This window comes from Schistocerca cancellata, chromosome 6, assembly GCF_023864275.1.
Source record: "Schistocerca cancellata isolate TAMUIC-IGC-003103 chromosome 6, iqSchCanc2.1, whole genome shotgun sequence".
Classification (NCBI taxonomy): domain Eukaryota; kingdom Metazoa; phylum Arthropoda; class Insecta; order Orthoptera; family Acrididae; genus Schistocerca; species Schistocerca cancellata.
The window spans coordinates 452,010,380-452,029,583 of NC_064631.1; the positions used below are offsets into that span (position 1 = coordinate 452,010,380).

General features: G+C 39.9%; 1 protein-coding gene across 2 annotated transcripts in view; it reads right to left on the reverse strand.

Annotated features, from left to right (window-relative positions):
• The window catches only part of LOC126191523 (murinoglobulin-1-like), a 272,234-nt gene that overhangs the window by 13,528 nt on the left and 239,502 nt on the right, over positions 1-19,204 (reverse strand). For both annotated transcript variants that reach the window (XM_049932422.1, XM_049932423.1), the window contains one exon: positions 7,089-7,268. In XM_049932422.1, the coding sequence (XP_049788379.1) occupies positions 7,089-7,268 (180 nt within the window). The remainder of the gene's footprint in view (positions 1-7,088; positions 7,269-19,204) is intronic.

Here is a 19,204-nt window from a genome sequence, read left to right on the forward strand (position 1 = left end):
GATTCCACATTACAAAAGCAGAAAAGGGAGCCTCCTAGTGCAACCTCATTTACTTTCCTTCTCTCTTATTTACAGCAACTAATAATGTTATTGACTTGAAATTTATAACAGTTTTAAGAAGCAATCATAAAAGAAATTCAAAATGGGGGTCAAAATTTTAATATTAGCCAAAAATTCTCAAGAAAACAGACTATGAAGTTCTCCAAGTGCATATAACACTCAAATGACAGACTGATAACTCTACAAACATAGTAACCTTGTAGAGGGCCAGGGTTTGATTCCAAACTGAGCTGTATTTTTAAACATTGGTGCATAGTTGATATATATTTTTAAATATAGTTGCATGCACTACAAGCATTTCCATTAAGCGTAAAACACATAAAGACTTAAAAAAAAAAAAAAAACTGCGCTCGAGACTAGCAGTTGCTGAATTGTTGGTTTGAGTCTAGTTTTGGTCTAGTACTTTTCCGTTCAGTTTGAATATCTACATCATACAAATGTATACTAATTAGTACATATTCAATTGTCATTTTTATGAAAAATGCTCATCTTCTAATTTCTAATTACACATTGCATGCAAAAATCCAGTTTTCATTGGGATATAAATCTCTAATCACTGATCCTTTATATATAAAGTTGTATAAAAAAGGAAAAACATTTCAAATTTTTTTTTTCGACTTTCATGTACCCTACGTTTCACAGAAATGTCCATGGAACATGAGCCTTTGTTTGAAAATCTACCACAACTCAGAACTGAAAGCCACCCATGTAGCAGTTGGGTGTCCTACCACAGACCCACACAGCCCATCAAAACAGTCAACTACATTACAGTGTTAAACAACTTACAGGAAGTTTAAAGTAGATTTTGAAGGGAATTTTTGAGAGTTGCATAGCACTACCTTACGTAACTCATATTTGATAACTTCACAAACTACATATATAAAAAAATTACAAAATTCTGATTACCATGCGGTCTCTTTGTCAATTTCCAACTTACAGTAAAAAAATGTCTGTTTCAGTTCAATATGTAAACTTGGAATCGTGTCACCTTGTAAACACATAGGACCTAAGAAGAGGAAAGTTACAAAGGAGTTGAGAACTTTACAAGACAAGTGGACTGTAAACTAGCTATCATTATTATTATTATTATTATTATTATTATTATTAGACCCATATGTCTGATATGCACTGAAGCTGTCTCGTTTCCAAAAGAATACAACATCAGATGGCATTATGAGACTAAACATGCAGTTGTGTTTCATAAATACAAGGGACAATTTCAATAAGACCAGGTAAACGGCTTAAAAAGGGAACTTTCTGATCAGCAACAGATATTTACAAAGACAAATTCAGAGTCAACATGCTAGCGAAAGCAAGTTATGCAGTAGCTGATAGTGGCAAAAAAGAATGGTGAAATGGTTAAGAAATGCTGAGAGACCATCAAAATTGTGTTTCCAGAAAAGAAAAAGGATTTCTCAAAAAATAAATCTGTCTCGTCAAACTACTACCAGACGTGTGGATGACATTGGAAGACAAAATTGAGATAATTTAAAAAATCGTGCATCTGAGTTTTACACTCTAGCTTTAGATGAATGTACAAATGTGGTGGATGGCGGATACCACCCAAGTGGCGACTTATGTCATGAGGTGTTGATACCCATTTTAATGAAACAGAAGAATTAGCGGCATATTATACACTTATGGACGGCACTAGGTCACGAGATGTCTTGGAAGCAGTTAGATTGACATGAAGTCACTTTTTGTTAAAACTTAACAACCTATTGGGGCTAATGACAGACAGTGCTCCAGCAATGGCTGGGAAACACAGTGGTTTAGTTCAGTTGATTGAAAACGAGGCTCACAAAGTTGGCAATACTTCAATGCTAAACTTTCATTGCATTATCCATCAAGAGAATTTATGTGCTAAGTCCCTCAAAATGGACCACATCATGAAGGTAGTTGTCAAAACACTGAACTTTATTAAGTCAAAAGGATTGAACCACCATCAGTTCCAAGAATTTCTGAAGTCCTTGGATTCAGAACATGATAACATTTCGTATTATATGGAAGGAAGATGACTAACCCATGTGAAAATGTTGAAAAGAGTGTTTGATTTGAAGCAAGAAATACAACCATTCTTTGAAAGCAGCTCAAAGAGACTCCTAGAGTTCAAAGATAAATAATGGCTTTTAGATTTTGTATTCTTCATCAATATAATTAGCCACCTAAATGATGTTAATACTCAACTCCAAGGAAAAGATCAACTGACTAATGTCATGCAGCATCTTATTTCCTCATTCCAAATGAAACTTGGGCTTTGGCAACAACAGTTATGAACAAAAAAAACTTCAGCCATTTTCCTATACTGTCAAAGAAATTGGACATCACACAGGTGGCAGCTACTAAATACACTTCTTTGGTATCTGACTTGAAATACGAATTCGAAAACCGATTTCAACGTTTTAAGAAACATCGTCTGCTTTTGTCTGTATTTGCTGTTGCCATTCTCCATAGACATGAGTTCACTACAAGGATTGCATTTGATGAATGCAATGTGATGCACAATTAAAAGAGAAATAATCAGGTTAGTTTGGAAGAATTCTATAAAACATATTTGGACAAGATGAAATATCCCTCATTGTATAGACAAGCTATAAAAATGATTTCATCATTTGGAAACATTTACATGGGTGAACACCTTTTTAGTCAGATGAATTGCATCAAATCCCAAATTAGAACATGAATTACTGATATTCATCTGAAAAACTCTTTGTGTGTAGCAACAACTTCAGTTAACATCAACACTGACTAACTTAGTCCAACACTGACTCACTTAGTCCAGCCAAACAAAGCCAGATATCCCACTAACATTTTATTTCATTGAATTGTATAACAAATGTTCTTTCCACAGATTTGTTTTATTTTCTGTAAAAAATAGGTTACTATTTCTTGCTTGTTTTGGTTCACAAAATAAAAATTGATAATGTGGCCTGCAGAGAAATCCTCCCTTAAAGATTTGGCCCCCTACCAGAAAGGTTGGTCACCCCTGGTCTAGAGGTAACTTGCAGACACCATCACTCCACTTTCCTATGTTATGGGTTTAAATATTAACCATTGTTTCTTCAGTCCCAACAGACCTCTTTCAAATTTTCTTGTCTCATTAATCCTTTATTATCATTATTCGTTGACTTGTGCTGATCACTATGATGACTAATGTTGTATAATTTTGGTATAAAAATAGCATGACTGTGTGCCCAGAAGAGGGTTTTTTTATTATTTACTACACAGCAAATGTATTACAATTCCCTCTTCTCTTTGAAATTCTTACTGTATTCTCACTTACACTTGATAATATAATGTTTCAACAGAGACATAAATTTCTTGAACATAAACTGGTAACTGTTTTCTGAAAGTGAAATATATATCCCTTTTCAATCCTGCCTCCCTGACATATCTATTCACACAAGACTAAAATCTGTCAATGTAGCTGTGTTGCATGAGCTATAGTGACCAGGAAGTAAATCTTGGCTGATTTGGGGTATAGTAAAGTGAGAGTGGTAGAGATCAGAAACAGAGTGATTACAAGTCTAATGTTGGGGTTGCGTATGTTATAAATGAAAGTGTTGCTGTAATGTCAGTGCTGCACTGGTTTTCTTCCTTCCTTCCTTCCTTCCTTCCTTCCTTCCTTCCTTCCTTCCTTCCTTCCTTCCTTCCCACTACAGCTCCATGAGTAGATGAGTCTGAGAGAAGTGGCACTAGGGTCACTTCCTACTCATTGACTTGTTCCCTATTACTGCAGTGTGCAGGAGTGTGAGGCTGGTCATGCCTTAATACTGAAGCTGGGCAAAATTTTGCTGTTGTTAAGTATCACTAACACAGAAAAAATGATTGACTGTCAGAACAAAATGACCTCTAACAAAACTATGTTTTGTGAAACAGTAGAGGGTGTAAGATGAAAATTAAGTGATTCAGTGTAAACAATTGCAAATGTGATCCATAAGAGAAGAGTGATTTCTGAAAAAAGTTGAATACTATAGTCTATGCTTCAGACAAATAACATATGACTTTCATCTAATGCAAACAAAATGGTTTTATTCTTATTTATTCCACCTCCACCATGAGTCAAAGTATGTGTTTCACCAAAAGAAAACAGGACACTGAGTAATGTAACTCTTACATCCTTGAGATAAAAAAAAGGATGCTATTTGCATTTTATTTTGATCATGGCAACAGCAGTTTCAAATTTTGAAGTGTCTTTTATTGTTTTAATGTTTGTAGATAGCTTATTGTATAGTCTGTTTCCAGTTTGCAGTGGTCCATTCTGTTTTAGTGTTGTGTGTACATGTTAAAGATGTACGTCCTGCTTTGTCCTTGTGTTATACAGTGGATACTCTGGTTAGTTGACACAAGACTGTTGCTATTTTCTAAGATTTTCTTTACAAATATGATTACTTGTAAAATTTGTGGAGGGATATGTAGTTTCTTGAATAAGGGCTTGCATGAGTTTCTTGATGCAGCATTTTCTATGGTTATTACAATTCTCTTCTGGCATATAAAACAACTTTTGATAACAGATGCATTTCCTCAAAAGTTTATGCCATATCACAGTACGGATTCTGCCTTTGCGAAGTATACATCTTTTAGTGTCTCTTCCAATGTGCAATCGGAAAGAATTTTGATAGTATAGCAAATGGTATTTAATGTATTTGTCATGTATTTTGTATGTTGGACCCATCTTAGATCTTCTTGGATCCATAACCCAAGAAATTTTGTAGGGTTCTATTAACAAATCTATGTCTGGCACTAGCGAACATTTATTTTGTACTGTGTATATATGCATTGTAACTGTTTTTTCTGTGTTTATTACTAAATTGTTTTCAGAAAACCAGTCTGTAATGTGGATGGGCAATTTTTAATCTCTTGTAGTAATTCTTCTTTGGTCCTTCCTTTTATTATCATATTTGTGTCATCCACAAATTTTATGTAATTATGGCATGGGCTAGTCGATTCCAAGTCATTTACAAAGAGCAGAAACAGAACTGGTCCTACAATGGAGCCTTATGGTACACCATAATTGATGCTCTGCTTTTCTGAGCAGTAGGACTTTATCTTGTTCCCTTCTTGGATAGTAAGCTCAACTAACTGCTCTCTGTTTTGGAGATATGATTTTATACATTCATAGGCCAGGCCCCTAATACCTAGAGATTCAAGTTTCTGAAGCAAGATGTCATGACTGATAACATCGAATGCTCTAGAGAGGTCTAGAAATACGGCTGAGAACAGTGTGTAAACAGAATCCTTATTATTTTCTACTCTGCTGCCTGATAGAACTCTTAATAAATCAAAGAAACTACTGGTACAATACCAGAGAGTGGAATCTGTCATAAATTCTCAGAATGTTCTTCTCTAGAAGAGAGGAAAACAAAGTGAGAATGTAGAAAAAATATTCAGATCATCAGTTGATACCTTTCTGATCTCTATGAGGTGCAACACAGTACAAAATGGATTTTCCTCTCATCTAGAACAAGAAATGACATTTCATCTTTAGAATACTGCATTTGGATCGACAGATAAAGCATTGGTGAACGCGCTTAAATATTGTCCATCAATATGAGAAATTATTATTAATACTATTGATTCCAACTGAGGATTGTCAGATCAACACAATTAAAGATAAACAGGTGTACTCTGACTATGCTGCTGAAATATGTTTACCTTTTAGATATCAAAGGAATGTACTTTCAAAAGATATTGAGTTGAAAATAATAAATTCTTTGAAATACAACACATTTTGTGTAATTCATGTCAAATTTAATTTTTGGGATACAACATGTCCTGGTGCTCACAGAATAAGTTATCTCAAATATAGCAATTTCAGAATCTTGCTCCTCCTGAATACATTTCTGTGGAAGCCCATGCACATGCAGACTACATAAACAGAAAACTGAGCAAAACATGTTCCCTAACATGATTACTAAGAAACTGTTTATCATACGATAATTTCATAACAATTATTTTGCTATGGTCACTCAGTATCAAATAATGGTATAGCATTTTGGGAAAACTGCGGAGCAAGTTTGGAAATAATTTAGACTGCTGCTACAAAAGCAAAGAAAGATTCAGTGCAAATTTAAATACAGCCAAAGCCTCACAGACAAACAAAAATTAAGCAAAGACAGTATTAGTGTGAAGAGAGCCACATTAAGTATTCAATCAATTCAAAAGTAAAATTCCATCTACTGACTTGACAAAAAATTTTAGGAAATTTTGGTATTATATTAAACCAGTAAATGGATTGAAGTCATCTGGTCAGATGCTCTGTGATCATAACGGCATCGAAACACAGGATGACAAAAATATTTCTGCTGTTTGTCAAACATTTTATTTCCAAGCACAAACTTACAACAAACTTCATCTGTGAGCAAGTGGACGGTGAGGTTGTGGTCAATATTTCCATTGCCTACACAGAAGGTGGCAAGGCATACTTTTTTTTAAATCCACACATAATCCTGATGACTGTGCTTTCATGTGATTAATTTTTTTATCTTATGTGATGTGTTACTATAGATTCTTATCCCGTTTGACATCAGTGAATGGAAATATGATATATGCGTTAACTTACTGATGACCATATTCCCAAGGTTAACAAATCTTCTTCAGGTAAAGATTTCAGTACGTCTGCAAAAATGCTTTGCTTGAAATACTGATCTTTGATACAAAAACCAGCTGTTAATTAGTATAAGAGGAGGAACAGTGGCGTTTTTCAAAGTAGCTGTTTTTCTCCTACTATCTGTGTGCATATGTAAAATAATTTATATGTCATTTCCATAATCATTAATGTAAGTAGTTAAGCAGTTCACATAATTTGTGCTCTTATATTTTATACAAGTAACCTGCAGTGACTGCTTCTGTCTGTAAATTGTATCCCTCAACTTACTCAACATCCTTGAAGCCTGTCCTCCATGATAGGAACATAATGAATGAATGAACAAATATATGAGTGAATGAGTGGATGAACATATTATAAGACTTCGACTTTTCCATGCCTTACTGGCTATATCAATAATTTCTTGCAAACTTTTACTTACACATCCAAGCATCTGCCTGGGGAAGTGTGTATACTGGTTGTGGACCTTCATTTCCAGTTGGGAAGTCTAATTCATGTTCAACATTTACAAACTGTGGATTCAAACCTTTAAGTTCATTTATTATTGTACTCGTTTCTGTGGTAATATTTGTATCTGCTGAAATTTGTTGTCCCTCTGTTCCTGTGAATAACACAAAGTACCCTTCACTAATGCAAGTAAAAAGATCTACCACAAACAGTTAAAATAATAAAAAATTAAGGAGCTAAATTTATCAATTTTTACTTTAAGTTACAGAAATGATAACACTTTTTCTGAAAATGTCACAAGTATACAAATAATTGATCACATTAAAGGGATCAAATGGAAGAGTATCAACAAGCACTGTAACACAAAAATGTAGAACAAAATTCACTGGACTGATGTACTTAAACTCTACATTAAGATTTATTGTACTTTGTATTAATCAAGAGACATCATCTAGTTATTTGTTGCATCAAGAATTTCAAACCTTTAAGATGGACAATGGGAGCTATCAATGTGGAACATCTGCAAACCATATGCCTACTTGATCACTCTAAACCAATTACAACAATGTCTTCCTTGCAGGATAAAATCAACATTATAAATGCTATAAAGGTGTATGACAAGGCTGCTACTTATTGTCAAGGTTATTTAATCTTTTTGCTGAAAAAGTTAAAAAGGTCTTCAAAGCAAAAATGTCTGGCATTAAGGAAAATTCCCTTTCACTTACCAAAATTTGCAGATGGTATTGCCCTAATAGTTGATAGTGAAAAACATATGCAAAATATACCTTCTAAATTTGTATCAATTCTGAGTTATAATAGTAAGGAAATCAATCCTTAGGGGCACCTGACATCACATTTGAATAACAATTGCGTTTTAGACACCTGAATTAGAAAAGACAACAGATGTTGCGTGAAGATCATAAAAAGAACTGTAACAGCAAACATGCTTTCAATGAAAGAAGACAACTATTGGTGAACAAATAAAGTAATATAGAAACTGTAAAATAATTTCTTATTGTATTCATCTTTGGTGTGCTTGTAGAAGCTACACTTCTGGAGAGAAAGACTTACAAGTGATGGAAATGTGACTTTAGAGTAGGATATTGAGGAGCAGATGAACAAAAAGAATATCCAGTTAAGATATGGGGTGAACATTAATAAAACAAACAAACTGCAGGGATGGTTTTATGACTGAAAATGGAGGAAAATAGATCCAATGAACATATGTCTGGAAATGCATCGTTTCCATGGTAGATAATGCTGATGAATGAAAGTTCCTCTGACCACATGCCATGGATTCCTTGTGTGTCACAGGCTGGATGATTGATGCAGCACACTGTAAGCAGCAGAATGGTTCCATATTCATGTAGGGAACAAGCCAAGATTGTGTTTATATATGGCCAAGCAGATGGAAACAATCTAGAGGCAGCACAGTTATAGCAAAGAAAATACCCTTCCTGCACATTCGCCTGTCTGAAAAGACCCATCATCACACAAACCCCCAAAAAGGGCTTCAAATGTTGTGTGATGTGGTTGGTGTATGTGAGGGTACTTGTTTTGGTATAGCTGTACTGCCTCTCTACTGTTTCTATTCTCTTGGCCATACACAAACACCATCTCGGCTTGTTCCGAACATGAATACTGGACCATTCTGCTGCTTACAGGATGCTGCATCAATCAAACAGCCTGCAGCACACAAGGAACACATGGCACATGGTCAGAGGAACTTTCATTTGACAGTCAGTGCCATCTACTGTAACAATTATGCATTTCTGGTCACCTGTCCATAGGGCAATTTTTCCTCCATTTCCAGTCAGCAATGCATCCCCGCAGTTTGTCAGTTTTATTAATGTTCACTCTGTATACTGATAGAAAACGATATGTAAGGAAACCTCATAGTAACTATTCAAAAAAGGTAAAGAAAACTTTTTGGACCTTTATTTTAATGCAACAAATTTAAAAATATTACTTTAGGGAAAAATTTAGTTACTTAAACTGAAAGGGAGGGGGGGGGGGGGGGAGGTAAGCAAAACAAAAAATAGTAGAAACTATAAAAATTATCAACAAAGGAAGAGAATAGTACAAAATAGAGAACAGTAGTTGCTGTGACAATGAATAACCTTAGAAGTTATTGATGAACAAAAATTCTGGATTCAAAATATTTAATTACTATGAGGGCAGACTACAATACATTGAATTTCAGTGTTATGTGTTAGATATACATGTAAACAGAGGGATGAGATGTGATAACTATGAGAGGCATTCAATTAAGTAGTGCAACACATTTTTTTCTGAAAGCAGTTTGGTTTTATTCAGGATTCCAATACAGCATATTATTCCCCACTATTTTGGCTACTAAGCCCTATTTTTCAATATAAACTCCCCAAGTTAGGTTTTATAGATTAGATTAGATCAGATTAGTACTTGTTCCATAGATCAGGAATACGACACTTCGTAATGATGTGGAACGTGTCAGGTTAATAAAAGGTGTCTATACAAGATATTACATTAGACAAAATATTACATGACACCACTATATATATATATATATATATATATATATATATTTAAAAAGAAAGATGATGAGACTTACCCAACAAAAGCGCTGGCAGGTCGATAGACACACAAATAAACACAAACATACACACAAAACTCAAGCTTTCGCAACAAACTGTTGCCTCATCAGGAAAGAGGGAAGGAGAGGGAAAGACGAAAGGATATGGGTTTTAAGGGAGAGGGTAAGGAGTCATTCCAATCCCGGGAGCGGAAAGACTTACCTTAGGGGGAAAAAAGGACAGGTATACACTCGCACACACACACATATCCATCCATACATACAAGACACAAGCAGACATTTGTAAATGTCTGCTTGTGTCTTGTATGTATGGATGTATGGATGGATATGTGTGTGTGTGTGTGTGCGAGTGTATACCTGTCCTTTTTTCCCCCTAAGGTAAGTCTTTCCGCTCCCGGGATTGGAATGACTCCTTACCCTCTCCCTTAAAACCCATATCCTTTCGTCTTTCCCTCTCCTTCCCTCTTTCCTGATGAGGCAACAGTTTGTTGCGAAAGCTTGAGTTTTGTGTGTATGTTTGTGTTTATTTGTGTGTCTATCGACCTGCCAGCGCTTTTGTTGGGTAAGTCTCATCATCTTTCTTTTTAAATATATTTTTCCCACGTGGAATGTTTCCCTCTATTATATTTATATATATATATATATATATATAATAGAGGGAGACATTCCACGTGGGAAAAATATATTTAAAAAGAAAGATGATGAGACTTACCAAACAAAAGCGCTGGCAGGTCGATAGACACACAAACATACACACAAAATTCTAGCTTTCGCAACCAACGGTTGGCTCGTCAGGAAAGAGGGAAGGAGAAGGAAAGTCAAAAGGATATGGGTTTTAAGGGAGAGGGTAAGGAGTCATTCCAATCCCGGGAGCGGAAAGACTTACCTTAGGGGGGAAAAAGGACAGGTATACACTCGCACACACACACATATCCATCCGCACATACACAGACACAAGCAGACATTTGTAAAGGCAAAGAGTTTGGGCAGATATGTCAGTCGGGACGGAAGTACAGAGGCAAAGATGATGTTGAAAGACAGGTGAGGTATGAGCGGCGACAGATTGAAATTAGAAATTAGCGGAGATTGAGGCCTGGCGGATAGCGAGAAGAGAGGATATGCTGAAGGGCAAGTTCCCATCTCCAGAGTTCTGACAGGTTGGTGTTAGTGGGAAGTATCCAGATAACCCGGACGGTGTAACACTGTGCCAAGATGTGCTGGCCGTGCACCAAGGCATGTTTAGCCACAGGGTGATCCTCATTACCAACAAACACTGTCTGCCTGTGTCCATTCATGCGAATGGACAGTTTGTTGCTGGTCATTCCCACATAGAACGCTTCACAGTGTAGGCAGGTCAGTTGGTGGTGGTGGTGGGAGGGTGCATGGGACAGGTTTTACACTGGGGGCGGTTACAGGGGTAGGAGCCAGATGGTAGGGAAGGTGGTTTGGGGATTTCATAGGGATGAACTAAGAGGTTACGAAGGTTAGGTGGACGGCGGAAAGACACTCTTGGTGGAGTGGGGAGGATATCATGAAGGATGGATCTCATTTCAGGGCAGGATTTGAGGAAGTCGTATCCCTGCTGGAGAGCCACATTCAGAATCTGATCCAGTCCCGGAAAGTATCCTGTCACAAGTGGGGCACTTTTGGGGTTCTTCTGTGGAAGGTTCCGGGTTTGAGGAGATGAGGAAGTGGCTCTGGTTATTTGCTTCTGTACCAGGTCGGGAGGGTAGTTAAATAACCAGAGCCACTTCCTCATCTCCTCAAACCCGGAACCTTCCACAGAAGAACCCCAAAAGTGCCCCACTTGTGACAGGATACTTTCCGGGACTGGATCAGATTTTGAATGTGGCTCTCCAGCAGGGATACGACTTCCTCAAATCCTGCCCTGAAATGAGATCCACCCTTCATGAAATCCTCCCCACTCCACCAAGAGTAACCTTCGTAACCTCTTAGTTCATCCCTATGAAATCCCCAAACCACCTTCCCTACCCTCTGGCTCCTACCCCTGTAACCGCCCCCGGTGTAAAACCTGTCCCATGCACCCTCCCACCACCACTTATTCCAGTCCTGTAACCCGGAAGGTGTACACGATCAAAGGCAGAGCCACGTGTGAAAGCACCCACGTGATTTACCAACTGACCTGCCTACACTGTGAAGCGTTCTATGTGGGAATGACCAGCAACAAACTGTCCATTCGCATGAATGGACACAGGCAGACAGTGTTTGTTGGTAATGAGGATCACCCTGTGGCTAAACATGCCTTGGTGCACGGCCAGCACATCTTGGCACAGTGTTACACCGTCCGGGTTATCTGGATACTTCCCACTAACACCAACCTGTCTGAACTCCGGAGATGGGAACTTGCCCTTCAGCATATCCTCTCTTCTCGCTATCCGCCAGGCCTCAATCTCCGCTAATTTCTAATTTCAATCTGCCGCCGCTCATACCTCACATGTCTTTCAACATCATCTTTGCCTCTGTACTTCCGTCCCGACTGACATCTCTGCCCAAACTCTTTGCCTTTACAAATGTCTGCTTGTGTCTGTGTATATGCGGATGGATATGTGTGTGTGTGTGTGTGCGAGTGTATACCTGTCCTTTTTTCCCCCTAAGGTAAGTCTTTCCGCTCCCGGGATTGGAATGACTCCTTACCCTCTCCCTTAAAACCCACATCCTTTTGTCTTTTCTTCTCCTTCCCTCTTTCCTGACGAGGCAACCATTGGTTGCGAAAGCTAGAATTTTGTGTGTATGTTTGTGTTTGTTTGTGTGTCTATCGACCTGCCAGCGCTTTTGTTTGGTAAGTCTCATCATCTTTCTTTTTAAATATATTTTTCCCACGTGGAATGTTTCCCTCTAGTATATTCATATCATTAATTTGAATCCAACAATCACCTTTGTTATTGTTATTGTCACTGTTACATTTCGTAGTCTTTTCTGTCATCTTATTTCCTCCTTCTGTTTTTGCCAGCAGTTTTACTTTCTATTCACCTTCTCCTTTTTTACCGTAATCCAGTATACAATGTTATCCCGCCGATATATACTCAATAATACGTAATAATACGTAACCCACTTCCAAACCATAACCAAAAAAAAATTTTTTTTTCCGCTTTCAACACTACCGCTGCTATAAAATCCACCGTTTCCAGTTCACAAACAGTTCCTTTCAGCTATTAAACAACCTTTTTTGCTAGTTTTAATATCTTTTGCTTTATTTCCATTTCCGTTTTTCTCACATCATCGATCATTTTTAGCCGCTTCCCACAGGTTTTAACGTCATTATTTCTTCATCAGACAATTGTTAGCTTCATTTCCATAATCTGCCACCACCAAACCACCCTTTTAATACATCCTCACGTAGTTTTTTCGAAATTTTCCCGTATTTCTCCACCCTTTAACGTGTTTTGGCGGCAACACAACCACCTAACCTTTATGCACATCATTATCTACCTACACAAGTTCTCCACAGGATCAACATAGTCCAGCTCTAACCAACCCTTTTTCGCCTTTTTTCACACCAGATCTCCATTTGCTTTCTAGTTTTACCTTTATCTCTCCCCATATATTTTTATATTTATTTTCATTTTCATTTCAGCCTCGTGTTCCACTTTCCACCTTCTAGTACCATGTCACCCTCACAACACCTCCACAACGACCCCGTTAAGTTTTATTTACATTCCCTCCGCAAACATGCCTTCGCCCTAGACAGATTACACTCCCATATTTTATTTTCTCAGCCTTGTCTGACATTTGGCATCACCCCCAAAGGCCTCACACTTAAAGTTCCCATCTCTGGCTGCAACCCTTCTTTCCATCAGTCCCTATACCAGTTCCAAACCGAACAATCCATTGCCCTCACCCACCTAATCCTTCACCTACACATCCACTCAGCCAATCAACACACCCATCAACTCCTGTCCCTAATAAAAGTCCTCAATCTTTCCTCTCCCACATCCACACCGGTTGTTCAGAGCATCCTCCTACAGGCCAACCGCAAATTAGAACAGCATGCCACCCTCCACCTTAAAAAACTATCCAATCTCCTGGTTTCCCACCTCCGGAAAGGCAACTCACTCACCCTTCACAACCTTTCCAGCAAACCTCAACCTCCTCTCATTGCACACAAACCCAGTCTCTCCCATCTACTCAATCTCCCACTTCCAGCTCCACTCCCCCCAAAACCTCAAAATTCCAATCAACACAATCTGGAACCACAACACCCCAATTCAGTAGTTAACCTCTTCTCCAAACCTCTCTCCCAATCCAAAACCTCTGTCCTATCCAAAAGCCTCACCTTCAGCCTCACTCCCAGATTTAACCAAACAGCCCTTGTCAAAGATTTACTGTCCTACACCCGTACTCTCTGCTGGAAATATCACTTTGCCACGAAGAAAAATGATCCTAATCCTACTCCTAATGATCCAGCTCCCCAAGATACTATCCAAATTGAACCATGCCTGCCTGCCCTCTTTCCTGACGAGGCAACCGTTGGGTGCGAAAGCTTGAATTTTGTGTGTATGTTTGTGTGTCTATCGACCTGCCAGCGCTTTTGTTTGGTAAGTCTCATCATCTTTCTTTTTTTTATATACATATATATATATATATATGATGAGACTTACCAAACAAAGCGCTGGCAGGTCGATAGACACACAAACATACACACAAAATTCTAGCTTTTGCAACCAACGGTTGCCTCGTCAGTAAAGAGGGAAGGAGAAGGAAAGACAAAAGGATATGGGTTTTAAGGGAGAGGGTAAGGAGTCATTCCAATCCCGGGAGCGGAAAGACTTACCTTAGGGGGAAAAAAGGACAGGTATACACTCGCACACACACACATATCCATCCGCATATACACAGACACAAGCAGACATTTGTAAAGGCAAAGAGTTTGGGCAGAGATGTCAGTCGGGACGGAAGTACAGAGGCAAAGATGATGTTGAAAGACAGGTGAGGTATGAGTGGCGGCAGATTGAAATTAGAAATTAGCGGAGATTGAGGCCTGGCGGATAGCGAGAAGAGAGGATATGCTGAAGGACAAGTTCCCATCTCCGGAGTTCTGACAGGTTGGTGTTAGTGGGAAGTATCCAGATAACCCGGACGGTGTAACACTGTGCCAAGATGTGCTGGCCGTGCACCAAGGCATGTTTAGCCACAGGGTGATCCTCATTACCAACAAACACTGCCTGCCTGTGTCCATTCATGCGAATGGACAGTTTGTTGCTGGTCATTCCCACATAGAACGCTTCACAGTGTAGGCAGGTCAGTTGGTAAATCACGTGGGTGCTTTCACACGTGGCTCTGCCTTTGATCGTGTACACCTTCCAGGTTACAGGACTGGAATAGGTGGTGGTGGGAGGGTGCATGGGACAGGTTTTACACCGGGGGCGGTTACAGGGGTAGGAGCCAGAGGGTAGGGAAGGTGGTTTGGGGATTTCATAGGGACGAACTAAGAGGTTACGAAGGTTAGGTGGATAGCGGAAAGACACTCTTGGTGGAGTGGGGAGGATTTCATGAATGGTGGATCTCATTTCAGGGCAGGATTTGAGGAAGTCGTAACCCTGCTGGAGAGCCACATTCAGAATCTGATCCAGTCCCGGAAAGTATCCTGTCAAAAGTGGGGCACTTTTGGGGTTCTTCTGTGGAAGGTTCCGGGTTTGAGGAGATGAGGAAGTGGCTCTGGTTATTTGCTTCTGTACCAGGTCGGGAGGGTAGTTACGGGATGCAAAAGCTGTTTTCAGGTTGTTGGTGTAATGGTCCAAGGATTCCGGACTGGAGCAGATTTGTTTGCCACGAAGACTTAGGCTGTAGGGAAGGGACCGTTTGATGTGGAATGGGTGGCAGCTGTCATAATGGAGGTACTGTTGCTTGTTGGTGGGTTTGATGTGGACGGATGTGTGAAGCTGGCCATTGGACAGGTGGAGGTCAACGTCAAAGAAAGTGGCATGGGATTTAGAGTAGGACCAGGTGAATCTAATGGAACCATAGGAGTTGAGGTTGGAGAGGAAATTCTGGAGTTCTTCTTCACTGTGAGTCCAGATCATGAAAATGTCATCAATAAATCTGTACCAAACTTTGGGTTGGCAGGCCTGGGTAACCAAGAAGGCTTCCTCTAAGCGACCCATGAATAGGTTGGCGTACGAGAGGGGCCATCCTGGTACCCAGGGCTGTTCCCTTTAATTGTTGGTATGTCTGGCCTACAAAAGTGAAGAAGTTGTGGGTCAGGATGAAGCTGGCTAAGGTAATGAGGAAAGAGGTTTTAGGTAGGGCGGCAGGTGATCGGCGTGAAAGGAAGTGCTCCATCACAGCGAGGCCCTGGACATGCGGAATATTAGTGTATAAGGAAGTGGCATCAATGGTTACAAGGATGGTTTCCGGGGGTAACAGACTGGGTAGGGATTCCAGGCATTCGAGAAAGTGGTTGGTGTCTTTGATGAAGGATGGGAGACTGCATGTAATGGGTTGAAGGTGTTGATCTACGTAGGCAGAGATGCGTTCTGTAGGGGCTTGGTAACCAGCTACAATGGGACGGCCGGGTGATTGGGTTTGTTAATTTTGGGAAGAAGGTAGAAGGTAGGGTATGCGGGGTGTTGGTGGGGTCAGGAGGTTGATGGAGCCAGGTGAAAGGTTTTGTAGGGGGCCTAAGGTTCTGAGGATTCCTTGAAGCTCTGCCTGGACATCAGGAATGGGATTACCATGGCAAACTTTGTAAGTAGTGTTGTCTGAAAGCTGACGCAGTCCCTCAGCCACATACTCCCGACGATCAAGTCCCACAGTCGTGGAACCTTGTCCGCCGGAAGAATGACGATGGATTGGTCAGCCTTCAGATCACGGATAGCCTGGGCTTCAGCAGTGGTGATGTTGGGAGTAGGATTAAGGTTTTTTAAGAAGGATTGAGAGGCAAGGCTGGAAGTCAGAAATTCCTGGAAGGTTAGGAGAGGGTGATTCTGAGGAAGAGGAGGTAGGTCCCGCTGTGACGGAGGACGGAACTGTTCCAGGCATGGTTCAATTTGGATAGTGTCTTGGGGAGTTGGATCATTAAGAGTAGGATTGGGATCATTTTTCTTCGTGGCAAAGTGATATTTCCAGCAGAGAGCACGGGTGTAGGACCAGCAACAAACTGTCCATTTGCATGAATGGACACAGGCAGACAGTGTTTGTTGGTAATGAGGATCACCCTGTGGCTAAACATGCCTTGGTGCACGGCCAGCACATCTTGGCACAGTGTTACACCGTCCGGGTTATCTGGATACTTCCCACTAACACCAACCTGTCAGAACTCCGGAGATGGGAACTTTCCCTTCAGCACATCCTCTCTTCTCGCTATCCGCCAGGCCTCAATCTCCGCTAATTTCTAATTTCAATTTGCCGCCGCTCATACCTCACCTGTCTTTCAACATCATCTTTGCCTCTGTACTTCCACCCCGACTGACATATCTGCCCAAACTCTTTGCCTTTACAAATGTCTGCTTGTGTCTGTGTATATGCGGATGGATATGTGTGTGTGTGCGAGTGTATACCGGTCCTTTTTTCCCCCTAAGGTAAGTCTTTCCGCTCCCGGGATTGGAATGACTTCTTACCCTCTCCCTTAAAACCCACATCCTTTCGTCTTTCCCTCTCCTTCCCTCTTTCCTGACGAGGCAACCGTTGGTTGCGAAAGCTTGAATTTTGTGTGTATGTTTGTGTTTGTTTGTGTGTCTATCGACCTGCCAGCGCTTTTGTGGAATGTTTCCCTCTATTATATATATATATATATATATATATATATATATATATATATATATATATATATATATATATATATATATATATATATATACTAGAAGGAAACATTCCACGAAGGAAAAATATATTTAAAAACAAAGATGATGTGACTTACCAAATGAAAGTGCTGGCAGGTCGACAGACACACAAACAAACACAAACATACACACAAAATCCAAGCTTTCGCAACCAACGGTTGCCTCGTCAGGAAAGAGGGAAGGAGAAGGAAAGACAAAAGGATATGGGTTTTAAGGGAGAGGGTAAGGAGTCATTCCAATCCCGGGAGCGGAAAGACTTACCTTAGGGGGAAAAAAGGACAGGTATACACTCGCACACACACACATATCCATCCACACATACACAGACACAAGCAGACACTTGTATATATATATATATTTTTAAAAAGAAAGATGATGAGACTTACCAAACAAAAGCGCTGGCAGGTCGATAGACACACAAACATACACACAAAATTCAAGCTTTCGCAACAAACCGTTGCTTCATCAGGAAAGAGGGAAGGAGAGGGAAAGACGAAAGGATGTGGGTTTTAAGGGAGAGGGTAAGGAGTCATTCCAATCCCGGGAGCGGAAAGACTTACCTTAGGAGGAAAAAAGGACAGGTATACACTCGCACACACACACATATCCATCCGCACATACACAGACGCAAGCAGACATTGTAATCATGACACCCAGAAGAGCATTGTTCACTGTTGCTCAATTAATACTACCCGGACAATATGTGTAGAGTATTTTAAGGCAGAAAAAACTGTGACAAACTGTATTAGTCTAGGTGATTATTTCAGGAGGTGGACGCTAAAACCAAGGCCACTGACGACATTTTTAGGAACAGTTCCCATCTCATCAAGGAATATAGAAACTACTATCTGCAGGTAATGTTCAGAGATTATGTATTACAGTGCAACAGCAATCTGAAGACACAAATTACTTACCTACTGGCACCATCTTCAGAAAATAGCAACTAAAGTGTGAAGAGTGACACTAATTTGCAGCATGAGCTACCTTGAACTTCTTGGGGAACCAATGCAAACACTCTCAGAATAACAGTACTGACTTTAGTTCCTTCATCTGTTAAGTAAGGCCATATCATCAGCTGAGTTAGGCCACGCACATTACCCACATTATCCCAGGTATGCTTCTGCCTATGCATTTTCAGTGGCTTGCAGTGCTAAGCAACATTACTATACATCAAGCAAGAAGAGAGCAAGCTCTTACTTGATTATGGATAATACAGAAGAATCAATATCTCCTTATACACAATATCATTCAGCAGAGTTCCACAACCTGGCTGAAATTTTGTCAGCAAGCCTGGAGAATAACTATGTTATCAATCCTGTGGCTGCCTAGAAACTGAAGTGGTCACTTTCACCCCAGCAAGACTTCTTGTGACTCAAGAATCTAACTATCAATCTCCAGCACTTCATTTTCCCTTGTGCCACCTGATGCAAATTGAATCAAATCAGCTGTGAGGTAGGGAAATAGCTGGAGTGGTCAGACTCCCCAAGCTGTGAATGTTGTGAGGTGGTATAGGTGGTGCCACAAGTCGTTCAGGCCAGTCTCTCATAAGCTTTCACCAGATCCCCGGAAGAACTACATCAGTCTGCCCCTAAAGCAGTTGAGTGGTTGCAAAACCTGAACAATGATCTTTGATTATTTTTCCTTTAGCTTACTCAGCTGCTTGTTTTTAATTTTTGTTTTTGCAGTTTTTAGTGCAGCAGTACTTGTATTTTTCTA